A 12,584-nucleotide genomic window follows, 5' to 3' on the forward strand; every position below is an offset into this window, starting at 1 on the left:
GTCGGACCAATCACAAACCGGGGAGAAGGTGGCCAGACTCTTATTAGAGGGTCACTAGTAGAAATAAATGAACCATACATAGCCGTTGACACCGAACGACACATATAGGGTGCGTTCCGAGTTACGCATGAAGCGCGTATACTGCATTACTGGTGCGTAAGCTTTGAAATCGTTCCGTTTAGTCAATGCGCATGAAGCGCTTTAGTTACTCGGAACGATTTCCTATGCATTCTATGCGAGTTCAAGATGGACGCTTTACAAGACGTCAATAAACAATTTCCAATAATTGTAATTTCTTTTTTAATACTTTTAAAGAAAAGTGATGAAAGTTCCGATGATAGTTCCGACTCGAGCGATAGTAAAAATAAAGTCGAAGGCATATTGTTTAAAAAGGAAGCTGCCACTCGTTGGTAACATTGCTACTGTTGACCAAGAGTTGGCCGGCTAATAGAAAAAACGACATGATGTGATATGCTTAATAAATTCAGCTTTGCAACCATACTTGAATTCTTCGTCCTTCTTTAAAATTCTTTCCATAGGTTTGGTAACATCGGGAGTTATTCACGTCCTGTCCGAAATACTTAAAGGAGAATTAAGTTATCTAACGCAAAGAAATTAGGCTAATAGCCTCACTCGGGCTTCGGAATGATTTAATACGTAAGCTGTTAGCTTCACGTGGATTCAAACCACAAAAAATAGGCTAAAAGCCTCAATCGAGCTATTAGCTCCTTTTTCACCTCTCTACCAGTCGTATTCTTACTTAAAGGAATTATTTTGCTACGGATTTAATGTTTCACGAACAGGCCTGTTTTTCTACGATCCGAGAAAATTAATAACAACCGACACATAGCAACCAAAACAACATTTGACAACAGTTACATATGGGTTAGCTTGTGCTCCTTTCTTAGCTTTACGCACTATTCAGCAATTAATAAAGGATGAAGGTTCACGTTTCCCATTAGCTTCACCTTGCTTACAGAAGGGAAGATATGTAGATGACCTCTTCGGAGGAGCAGACAACTTAGAGACGACCAAGGATGTCGTTAACGAACTAATAGAACTCTGTATGGCGGGCGGTTTTAAGTTGCGAAAATGGTCAACTAACCATCCAGAAATACTCAGCTCAATTCCTAAAGAGGATCAGATTCCGTCAGTATCTATTGACAGAGACAATAATCCTATTGTTCAAGCTCTCGGACTTCAGTGGCAACCAATAGACGACGTATTTCAATTTACGTTTATTTGTCAAAATGAGGGGGAGATTACTAAAAGAAAGGCACTCTCAACTCTTGCTAAGTTCTTTGACCCCCTTGGTTTCTTATCACCGATTATTATCATCGCGAAAATCCTTATCCAAGAGTTGTGGGCAATAAAACTAGGTTGGGACGATCCATTACCTTGTCATTTCACAAGTAGATGGCATAATTTTATAAAAAATCTTCAAGATACCCCCCAGATTACGATCCCTCGGTGGATAGGCTTTTCAGGCGAGAATCGCATCGAAGTACATGGATTCTCTGACGCCTCAAAAAAAGCAATGGCTGCGGTTGTTTATGTTCGAATTACCACACCTGAAGGGAGTATCAGTGCAAATTTCGTAGCCTCTAAAACAAAAGTTGCACCTTTGAAACGCCTTACGATTCCAAGACTTGAACTGTGTGGAGCAGTTTTGCTGACCAAACTAGTTTTCCATCTTCTCACTGTACTGGATTTAAAGAATCAACCGATCGTAATGTGGACCGACTCATTGATCACTTATACATGGTTAAATAATCATCCCTCCAGGTGGAAGGAGTTTGTTTATAATCGCGTTAGTTTTATCCAAGAGAGTTTACCACAAGCTGAATGGAAATTTGTTCCTGGTCACGAAAACCCTGCAGATGCAGCTACCAGAGGGCTCATCCCCTCTCAACTATTAAATGATACTTGTTGGTGGAACGGTCCGACTTGGCTGTCACAGTCAACTACAATGTGGCCGCAACGTCCTGCCCCCCATTCTCAGGAAAAGGATTTAGAAGAACACACTATCAAGGTACATGCTGTTGTCATTAAACCGAAATCGGAATGGGATCTTCTGTCGAGATACTCTAATTTAACTAAATTGTATCGTATCACCGCCACCTGCCAACGAGCCATATCCAGATTTCGTAGGGTTCCACCGTCGGCATTCATGCCTACTCTTACCACTCAGGAGTTAGAAACAGCAAGGAACTTTTGGGTTAAGACTACGCAACGAATGTTCTTTTCAAACGAAATTCAATCTCTCTCTAATGGACAACCGATCTCCCGATCAAGTCATATCGTACGTCTTACGCCCTTTTTGGATGCGTCCGGCTTATTGAGAGTCGGAGGTCGTCTCCAACAATCGCATCTTTTTGAAACCGAAAAACACCCTCTGATTTTGCCAAAGGAGTCAGCATTAACCCCCCTCATTATCTCTCATGCTCACAATCAAACACTGCATGGTGGCACTCAAGTCACGCTATCCTATATTCGCAAAGAATACTGGTTGATAGGAGGTAGAGCCCCAGTTCGTTCATGGATTTTAAAATGTATGAAATGTACACGATTTCGACAAAAGAGAGCTCAACAGTTGATGGGACAGCTTCCTACCGAACGAGTTACTCCCTCTCGTCCTTTTACACATTCAGGCATTGATTATGCTGGACCTTTTATAATAAAAACCTGGAAAGGAAAAAATGCCCGTTCTTATAAAGCATATGTAGCTCTCTTCGTATGTTTTTCCACGTCAGCCGTACATTTAGAACTCGTGACCGATTATTCAGCAGACGCATTCATCGCTGCCTATAAGAGATTCTCGGCTAGACGAGGAATTTGTACTACTCTTTCGAGTGATTGTGGCACCACGCTCACAGGAGCTAATTCTGAATTGCAACGTCTCTTTAATCAAGTCACTCAAGAGTCCACCAAACTGGCAAGACTTCTTGCTAATAATGGTACTCAATGGAAGTTTAACCCCCCTTCAGCCCCACATTTTGGAGGAAAGTGGGAAGCCGGGATCAAATCGCTAAAATACCATCTTGTTCGTATTGTTGGGAATACCCTTCTTACCTACGAAGAAATGAACACATTGTTGACCCAAATAGAGGCAGTCCTAAATTCTCGCCCTTTATGTCCACTAACAGAAGATCCGGATGATCTTCAAACGCTCACTCCAGGACATTTCCTAATGGGTTGTGCACCAGTCACAATTCCAGAACCTTCTCTCGAACTTGCTAAAGTTACTCATTTATCACGTTGGCAATTGATAACACAAATGCTTCAATCCTTTTGGACTAAATGGTCTACCGAGTGTCTTCAGAGATATTATGCCATCTATAAGTGGAACAAGCCTGCTCCTTCGCTATCCGTAGGGATGCTGGTTCTTATTATTGATGAGCGTTACCCACCTTCAAAATGGCCATTAGGACGCATCATCGAAACCCATCCTGGTAAAGATGGTTATATAAGAGTGGTCACCGTCAAGACCCAGGTTTCAGTACTCAAAAGACCTATAGCCAAAATATGTCCCTTACCCGTCAATCAAGAAACACTTTAATTTGTTCGAATAACTATAGTTCTCGAAGGCGGGCGATATGTTTAAAAAGGAAGCTGCCACTCGTTGGTAACATTGCTACTGTTGACCAAGAGTTGGCCGGCTAATAGAAAAAACGACCGTATGCAGCGCTGCAATGAGAGCGCTTGGTTACAAAAAAAAAAACAATTGTCTTGGTTGCTATGTGTCGGTTGTTATTAATTTTCTCGGATCGTAGAAAAACAGGCCTGTTCGTGAAACATTAAATCCGTAGCAAAATAATTCCTTTAAGTAAGAATACGACTGGTAGAGAGGTGAAAAAGGAGCTAATAGCTCGATTGAGGCTTTTAGCCTATTTTTTGTGGTTTGAATCCACGTGAAGCTAACAGCTTACGTATTAAATCATTCCGAAGCCCGAGTGAGGCTATTAGCCTAATTTCTTTGCGTTAGATAACTTAATTCTCCTTTAAGTATTTCGGACAGGACGTGAATAACTCCCGATGTTACCAAACCTATGGAAAGAATTTTAAAGAAGGACGAAGAATTCAAGTATGGTTGCAAAGCTGAATTTATTAAGCATATCACATCACAGCCGATGATCGTCTTCCTTTTTACGAATCGAAAGATCTGGGAATTTACTCTTTTTCCGATAAGTGACAATTCTATTTAAGATTTCTCAGGTAAACTACTTACGATGAGATCGCGATTCTATTTGTTAAATTCGTTTTCCTTTAGTCAAATCTATTATTGTTATTTTGCTTAAAATTAAATTGATTAATCTTAATATTCTTAATACATACATGTAAGTTATATCTATAATATAAAGTTGTTATTGTTAAATAAAGAAAGTTATCTTTAATTTCATTCATCTTATTTTTACGAACTTTACATTATCTTTCACGCTATCGAACACATATCTTTAAGTGATATGCAGAAGTTATTTTTTCTATTAATGGTAGATAAATTACGTGGAAAACAAATTGGAGTTGAAAAAATTATAGATTACGTCGATCGCGTAATTCCTAATTAATATAACGTCTATCTATACATTAAATAAATCAAGATAAAATAATGCCATTAATTTTGATGAAAATATTCAAGGACTCTTAATATAACAATATTCAACATAAATTAAAAGGGCGAAGTAAGAGTCAGAAGTAAATTACATTTAAAATAATAACAATTGTTACGCGCAGCATGTTTTTAATTTTAAGCAATTTTTTGTAATATTTCTATTGTAAATATGTTAACATTTTAATATTATTTTAAATGTAATTTACTTCTGACTCTTACTTCGCCCTTTTAATTTTTGTTGAATAATGCCATTAATTTTATCTTGGCGTACTTTCGCCATATCCTCTTCATTTAAAAATAAAGTTAATACTTCATTTTTATCCTCTAATAAGACCGGGAAATCATGCAATTGCTGTAATCGCTGTTCCATCGCAAATCGCAAATATTCGTCCGTTCACTGTTGTATTGTCCGGTACTCGTTGCTCGTTCCGAATTACAAATCATGCGCATAGACCGCATGAACGCATCAGACGCATCAACTGCCTCAGGTCGAAAGAGAAGCAGTCAATGCGCTGAGTGGAGTGCTAAGAATTCAGTACGGTTAGTACAATCTGGGGAATTCAAGTACTCTCGAAGCGCTTTCGAAGCGCGCAATAGTTAACTCGGAACGACTTTCTATGCAGTCTACGCGCTTCATGCGTGACTCGGAACGCACCCATACATTACTATCACAGAGTACGAACTTCAAGAATATAGTAAGATAGGATTAAATTACCTATGCGAGCGAAATCATGCTATTAATAGAATAACTTCCGATACGATATGCGAAATTCAATTGTACTTAAAAACCGAAAACCAATACAAACATTGTAATCATAAATTTGTAACAGCGCATAGCGTATTATGGAAAAAACTGGAGAACTCTTGGTTATATTCAGCACCCACAAAAAAGGTAGCTACAATAAAATGTAAAAACTATCCAGAGTCGAAAGAAATTTTAGAAAACACGGGTAAAATAACATTACAAAATAACTATAAACTAATAACGTCAGATGTTGTTATCAGATCTCGACTACTAGAACGAACAAAAATAATAGAATCATATTTACCTAATGTAAACATCACATTACTAAGAAATGCTCAAGTCTTAGACAACAAAACTGATCAAATTAAACTAAAACAACTAGTTAGAGATCCTAACGAATTAAAGTACTTAGGAATGAAATTAAATAAAATATATAACGACTTACAAAACCAAGAATTCTACAAACAAAAAGAATTTATATACCCGATGGCGACAAGCGGATTTATTATTCTTACAATAGTAATTATAGCAATGTATTTTTTAATAAAAAAGATTTTAAGAAAATGCCAACAGGGCCCTCTGCCCTCACTATATTGCGAAGCAAATTGCTCAAGAATAACAACATAGTAGATAAGAAGCGAAAAACTTGTATTTACTGCGTTTTTCTTTTTCAACGGGGAAGGGATGTTGTATCTACAACAAATATTAAAATAAAATATTAAAATATAAAATAAAACATTTACATATATTAAAGCGATTGCGTACGACATCGCGATTGCAACGCGATTCCAATTACCAAAAAACGCAATCTAGCAGTTTAAGCATTAACAAAGCGGAATGATTTCCGAACTTAGCTGTTTAAGCAATAATAAGTAGAAATTCCATTTAAGTAGAACAATTTCCAAATATCTTTTAGTAAGTTTAAGCAGAATTAAGCATAGCAACTTCAAAAAGGAATTGCCACACGCGATCGGTCAGTCACCGACCGCATTCCAAATCAGCTGACTAGCTCAGCAGAAGCATGTAAATAAATACCAGCCGACTGAAGCCAGAGGCAGAAGTCGAGTATCAGTGCGCGAGTACGTTAACATAGTGTCACGTCATTATATCAACCCGCTAACCAACTAATAAGATAACAGCGAAACCGATAGCCAAGCTACGGGCTACGCCAGTGATTTCGAGTCACATAATTGTAAATCATTGTTATTAATAAAAAGTGTTAAAATATAAAGTGTGCTGAGTGTTATCACCGTCTACCTCCGGGACTTCGACTGTACCTCGCCACTGGTACAACAGGATTAATTTATTTATTCCGACAAAACTGACTCTGTTAACTGTAACAAGGTTGTATCCTGAAGCGGAATCAATCACTTTTTCCTTCTTCCTTACACATATATGTATATTTATCCTTCTATTTATCATTGATGGAGGGGATGAATCCGACGCATGCGCACAACGTTCAAAGTACACTGAGAAAGAGAGAGAAGTATATTCCTGCACCGTGGTTCTGGGACATGGACTTCTCTCTCATCTAGCCATATAGTAGTATTACATATATGCGTATAATATCTACATCTTAAAACAAACAATACTGAGCAACTAAATCAGCAATTACTTAAGTATGCTTTCCTTTTAGATGACACATTCGACACAAACGTCGTTCTATCCTTCTTAACATTCAACGAATGATAAAGATAGAACGATTTTTGTGTCGAGTGTGTCCTTTAAAAGGAAAGCATACTAACCTAACCAACGGAAGTATCCCACTAATGGCGGCAGCCAATCCGCATCTTTCACGCTGTTGTCTGATCCCTTACTTGAGGGTCCCTACTGGTCGCAAGCCTTCCATTCTTCTTCTCCCTATTCTTTGCTGGCACCATGTAAGAGAATAGAAGACCGAACTCACACGCGTGTAGCAAAAGTGGTCCTAGTTTGTGCCAAAGAATAGGGAGAAGAAGGGGCTACGCAGAATAAAAGGAATAGAGAACAGAGAATAAGAATTTCAACCTATCAGAAATCATATACTGTGGAATAAACAGTGTGTATTCCATAGTACATGATTTCCGATAGGTTGAAATTCTCATTCTCTGTTCTCTGTTCCCTGTTCCTTTTATTCTGCGTAGCCCCGAAGAATGGAAGGCTTGCGACCAGTAGAGACCCTGTAATAAGAGTCTGGCCATCACGTATGTTTACCTATATCATGATTTGAAGCATCGCGATTGGTCCGCCATTTTTTCTCTAATGACGTAGTAATATCACGTGATACATCGCAGTATTTCATGGCTGTGACCGCTGTGACTTATTTCTTAACCTAAGTAGTTGTCAGCTTTAACGATTTTGCGTCATATATTTTGCGTCTTGTTAACATTTATCAAAACAATATTGATATTATTAGGCAAGTATTTTTAATTTTACACTATTATAAGATATCTTTAAACTGAATAATATAACGGCTGACCAGAAATAAACACGTGTTCTGACATATACATATTATAAATTAAAATAACTAAGGGTGCGTTTTCACTTGACGCTATGACGCTGGATTTCAGCGTCAAAACGTCATGGCGTCATAGTGTCAATGAAAATGGATCGACGCTAGTGTCCAGCGTCAAACAGGGGTGTCTTGGAACGACTAGCCACTTTTATCTGGTTATTCTGTTTTAACTATTTTAACTCCGTTAAAAAAATGTCATTCAAACAACGATATTATGAATGGCAAAAAGAATGTAATACAAGTATGGTATTTGAAATGTGTCCAACCCAGCCCTGTCCGTATATATCGTATGTCCTAATGTGTATATAGGGATTGAAATTTTTATTCTGTGTTCTCTGTTCTCTATTTCTTTGATTGTGCGCAGTCCTAAAGTTATATGGTTATACATACGTATCCGTCATCGGAAAAAAATATAATGTAGAATTATCTGTATAATATTTTGAATAGCCTTCTAGACAAGGATGAGAGGCTATATCGTTTATGGGAATGATTATGAATGACCATCGTTTCTAGGAATGACCATTTCGCACAATCCACATGTTTTTACTATTTCTAATTCCTATTAAATAAAAAATAATGTGTATTTATAAATAAATGTGTAAATAATAAATAAGTAATATTATATTATTTCACTGTCAAACATTCTTTTTGTTGACGCTGCTTGACATTTGAAGCTGAAATAATCGAGCTTTTCTTTTTGACGCTAGCGTCAAGAAAAAGTTCACGTGATTGACCAAACGCTAGCGTTAGATTGATAGTGAAATCGCAGCCTAATAGAATATTTCAGCAACATGACAGGTTGTACAGCTCCTGGATGTACAAATTCTGACGAAAAAGGATTTATTATGAAAATTTTCCCCCGAGATCCAGTTCGACGTGCCCAATGGACGGCACAGGTTGGCAGAAAGGATTGGACACCTACCGATAGATCATTTTTGTGTGAAGTAAGTTCAAGATCATCTACAGAATTATGTTTAAGAATTTTTTCACAAATTGACATATAAACGACATACTTATGCATAAATATTATAAAAATACAAGTTTTGGTAATTATATAGAATACGGGCCTCACCTCCGATTTTGATCTAATTAGGCTTATTCGACGCGTTTTCACTCAAAATGAAAGAATCCGGAAGAAATTTGTGACGCTCGACCTCGTGAACCGAGATATTAAGCGTTAAAGTTCGAGATTTTAGAGGTTAAGATATCTGTCACTGCTTTAAAAATAACAAATTACTTCTTTATAAACACAAAAACACTGCTTTAAAAATACAAATTCACTGCTTTGAAAAACAATTCACTGCTTTAAAACAATAGTAGAGTCCCCCCGCAGGGGGGTCGGAATCCACTGTATCCACGCAAACACTTTTACAACGTAGATATAACATGCGTGGATGCAATAAGTTCCGCCCCTCCTGCGGGGAGGTTCCACTATTGTTTTTAAAGCAGCGAATTGTTGTTTTTACAGCAACAGTACAATCATAGAGGGACTGAGGGAGCGGAACATACTTTATCCACGCATATTACTTCTACGTTAAAAGTGTATGCGTGGGTGCAGTGGGTTCTGCCCCCCCCCGCGGGGGGGCTCCACTATTGTTTTAAATTGAATTGTTTTTTAAAGCATTGAATTTGTATTTTTAAAGCAGTGTTTTTGTGTTTCTAAAGCAGTAATTTGTTATTTTTAAAGCAGTGACAGATATCTTAACCTCTAAAATCTCGAACTTTAACGCTTAATATCTCGGTTCACGAGGTCGAGCGCCACAAATTTCTTCCGGATTCTTTCATTTTGAGTGAAAACGCGTCGAATAAGCCTAATTAGATCAAAATCGGAGGTGAGGCTCGTATTCTATATACCCAGATAGCAAAATGCTAGCAGTATGCCAGCAGTATGCCAGCAAACTTGATCATGACATTACAGCAGATATCAAGCTGCTGCTTCCTCATTAAGCTTAGTTTCTAACAGCTTAGCCTGCCAACATTTGTTATTATTATTATTATTATTTATTTTTATTTAATCCTTGCCTTTCGGCTTTGGATGGCTTCCAATTTACATGTGTTTCATATTTTACATTTGTAATTTGCATATATAAACTTTCAACTTGTAAACATTTCATATAACCAACTCTTGTATTGTTCTACGCTAAATCTATATTAACAACATCAACATAACATAAACACAATCAAATTAATATCCAATATCAACTCAAATCTAAGAATCTATCCCGGAACAGCTCCTGCTTCCTGTGTCTAACATATCTGCTTCCTCACTCCCATTTCGTCTCTCTCTCTTTTCTGCTTCCTTTCTCGCCTTATCAATTTTCTTCATTGTCTCTATTCCTTTACCTTCTTCCCCCAAAAATTCTACCATCTGCTTCTCACTTTTTGTCTCCGTACATTCTTTAAGCATGTGTATTACATTCTCCTCTGACCTATAACAAATTCTGCATCTTCTTTCTTCGTCCTCTCTCCAATATTGACCCCCTCTTAACTCGTTTCCGCATCTGAATCTGGCTATTATACTTCTATCTTTCATCCTCCTCTTTCCTTTCAAATATTTTGGTAGTCCTTCTGTCTTTATATTCTTGTAATAACTATTATACCTTGACTCATTAATTTTTACTAGTCTTTCCTCTTCCTCCCTCTTTCTCTATTCTCTATTCTCAAATATCTTGGTAGTCCTTCTGTCTTTATATTCTTGTAATAACTATTATACCTTGACTCATTAATTTTTACTAGTCTTTCCTCTTCCTCCCTCTTCTCTATTCTCTTCATTAGCTCCTCTACTATTTTTTGTTCTCCTGTCTCTTCTTCCCCTCCTCCTCGCACCTTATTCAGTCCCGCTCTCTCGAGTAATTCCCTTCTCTTTTCTTTCCATTTATTCACTTTTTCTTCCCTTCGTTCCTTTCCCAACTCCTTTACACATTCTTGTATCAGTTTTTTCTTCGAATTCTTTATTTTTTCTTCATACTTTGCTGCTCTTCTAGTCGCTTTAGTTTTAATATTGCTTATTTTCGTTTCCTCTTCCAATATATAATTTGGTGTTCTCCAATCAAGCTTCAGAACCCATTTCGTATACTTTCTCTTTATCCCATCTAGTCTGTTGTCATTCTACCAACCCCATACCTCCGCTCCGTATAGTGCTATACTTTCCACTAGCGAGTTGAACATCTTTATCCTTCTTTCAAAGTTGTCCTTGAAAATTCTTTCTCCAATGCTCCAGGTTCTCTTCATTGCCACCGTTGCCCTCTTTATTCTTTCTTTTATATGTTTCTCTGATCCTCCATTTTTCTGAAGAGTGTATCCCAGATACTTGATTTCTTTCACTTCTTCTATTGTCTCTTCTTTCCATTTCCATATTCTCGCTTTGGTTCTACGTCTTCCTCTCTCGAATACTAACATTTTTTATTTCTCCGTGCTTAGGTTCAGCCCTTTTCTTTGTAAAAATTTAGTAAATTTCTTCACCATTTCTTTCATATCCGCCTCATTATTTGCCAGTAGCACCACATCGTCCGCATACATTATTGTCCAACATTTCTCTTTTCCTAGTACCACTCCTCCTGACTGTCCTTTTTCCATCTCTTCTTCCAAGTCCGACATGTAAATATTAAACAAAGTCGGGCTTAGAGGACATCCTTGTCTCAAGCCTTTTTCGGTCCAAAACTCTTCTGACATCTTGTCCCCTATCTTCACTATATTTCTTGTTTCTTTATATGTCTTCATAACACGGTTTCTCAGATTGTTCTCTATCTGCATCTTTTCCATCCTTCTATTTAACAGCTTCCTATCCACGTTGTCGAATGCCGCTTTCAGGTCCGCGAAGAATGCAAACATCTTTCCCCTGTTTATTTGTATATCCTTGTTTAGTCCTTCTGATTTCCTCTTTCTATACTTATTGATGTACTTCCATGCCTCTGCTTCCGTTCTTATATTCCTTATCTTTTCCTCTTCTGCCTCTTCGTGTTTTCTCTTCTGTTCCTCGCACCATACTTTGTGTCTCCTCCTCTTCTCTACATAATCTTCCTTGCTAATCCTTCCTTTTTTCATATCTCTCAGCTCTCTTCTTAACTCTCTTTTCTTACCTTTCCACTCTTTATTATACCATTCTCTTTTTCCTAATTTCCCTGGTATTATTTTCTTTTTATATCTCTTTATCGAATTTTTTACCTTATCTTTTATCTCCATCCACATGCCTTCTGAATCCTTCCGTGTGCTTCTCCAACCTTCGCATTTCTCATGGTAGCTCTTTATTCCCTCTTTTGTCCAATCGCTTCTCTCTATTTCCACTTCCCTCTCCTTCCCATCCTTCTCCTCCCATCCTTGCGATCCCATCAGTTCTATCTCTAATGGCAGGTGGTCTGATTCTGTCCTATTACCTTCCTCTATCTTCTTAATTTCCTCATTTACCTCATCGTTTCCTATCACATAGTCTATAACCGAAAATCCTCTCTCCCCTATATCTGGAGACACGGTAGTGTCTCGGCGCTAAGCCAAGCGCGCGACACTGCCGTGCCTCCTTTACGCGAAACTGAGAATTTTTCGGGGTCGAGATGATCAGATCTCAGTAACGGCTGGACCGATCAAGTTCTACATACGCTCAATCGACAGGAAATACTAAAATTGTATAATAAAAGTGCTTTCATTTTTTGACTACGTGCCCTACGAGCGGAGATATCGCGACGTAAAGTCGGGATCTGTGAATTTTCACGTTTTATTTTTATTAAGAAACGTCGTCGTCG

At 37.8% G+C, this 12,584-nt stretch overlaps 2 protein-coding genes across 2 annotated transcripts; one reads left to right on the forward strand and one right to left on the reverse strand.

The window, feature by feature from the left end:
• Positions 1-850: 850 nt before the first annotated feature.
• LOC108775825 (uncharacterized) lies at positions 851-3,559 on the forward strand (the record flags this gene model as incomplete). The annotated part of the gene is made up of 1 exon (XM_018542271.1): positions 851-3,559. A coding segment is annotated over one exon (2,709 nt), but the record flags the coding sequence as incomplete, so codon positions are not given.
• A 6,498-nt stretch (positions 3,560-10,057) lies between these two features.
• Positions 10,058-11,247, reverse strand: LOC108775826 (golgin subfamily A member 6-like protein 1). The gene is made up of 3 exons (XM_018542272.1): positions 10,972-11,247; positions 10,562-10,902; positions 10,058-10,277 (listed from the first exon to the last, which is right to left on the reverse strand). The coding sequence occupies exons 1-3, from the start codon at positions 11,245-11,247 to the stop codon at positions 10,058-10,060; spliced, it is 837 nt and encodes a 278-aa protein (XP_018397774.1).
• Between the last annotated feature and the right edge of the window lie 1,337 nt (positions 11,248-12,584).

The sequence above is a fragment of the Cyphomyrmex costatus genome, unplaced genomic scaffold (assembly GCF_001594065.2).
Source record: "Cyphomyrmex costatus isolate MS0001 unplaced genomic scaffold, Ccosl1.0 scaffold327, whole genome shotgun sequence".
Classification (NCBI taxonomy): Eukaryota; Metazoa; Arthropoda; class Insecta; order Hymenoptera; family Formicidae; genus Cyphomyrmex; species Cyphomyrmex costatus.

Excerpts from the sequence above, each read along its gene's own strand:
- LOC108775826 (XM_018542272.1), bottom strand. The coding sequence starts at position 11,247 with ATGTTAGTATTCGAGAGAGGAAGACGTAGAACCAAAGCGAGAATATGG. Across the intron at positions 10,903-10,971 it reads TAGCACTATACGGAGCGGAG|CTTGATTGGAGAACACCAAA; the intron begins GTATGGGGTTGG and ends TGGGTTCTGAAG. Across the intron at positions 10,278-10,561 it reads GTAAAAATTAATGAGTCAAG|GTCAGAGGAGAATGTAATAC; the intron begins GTATAATAGTTA and ends AATTTGTTATAG.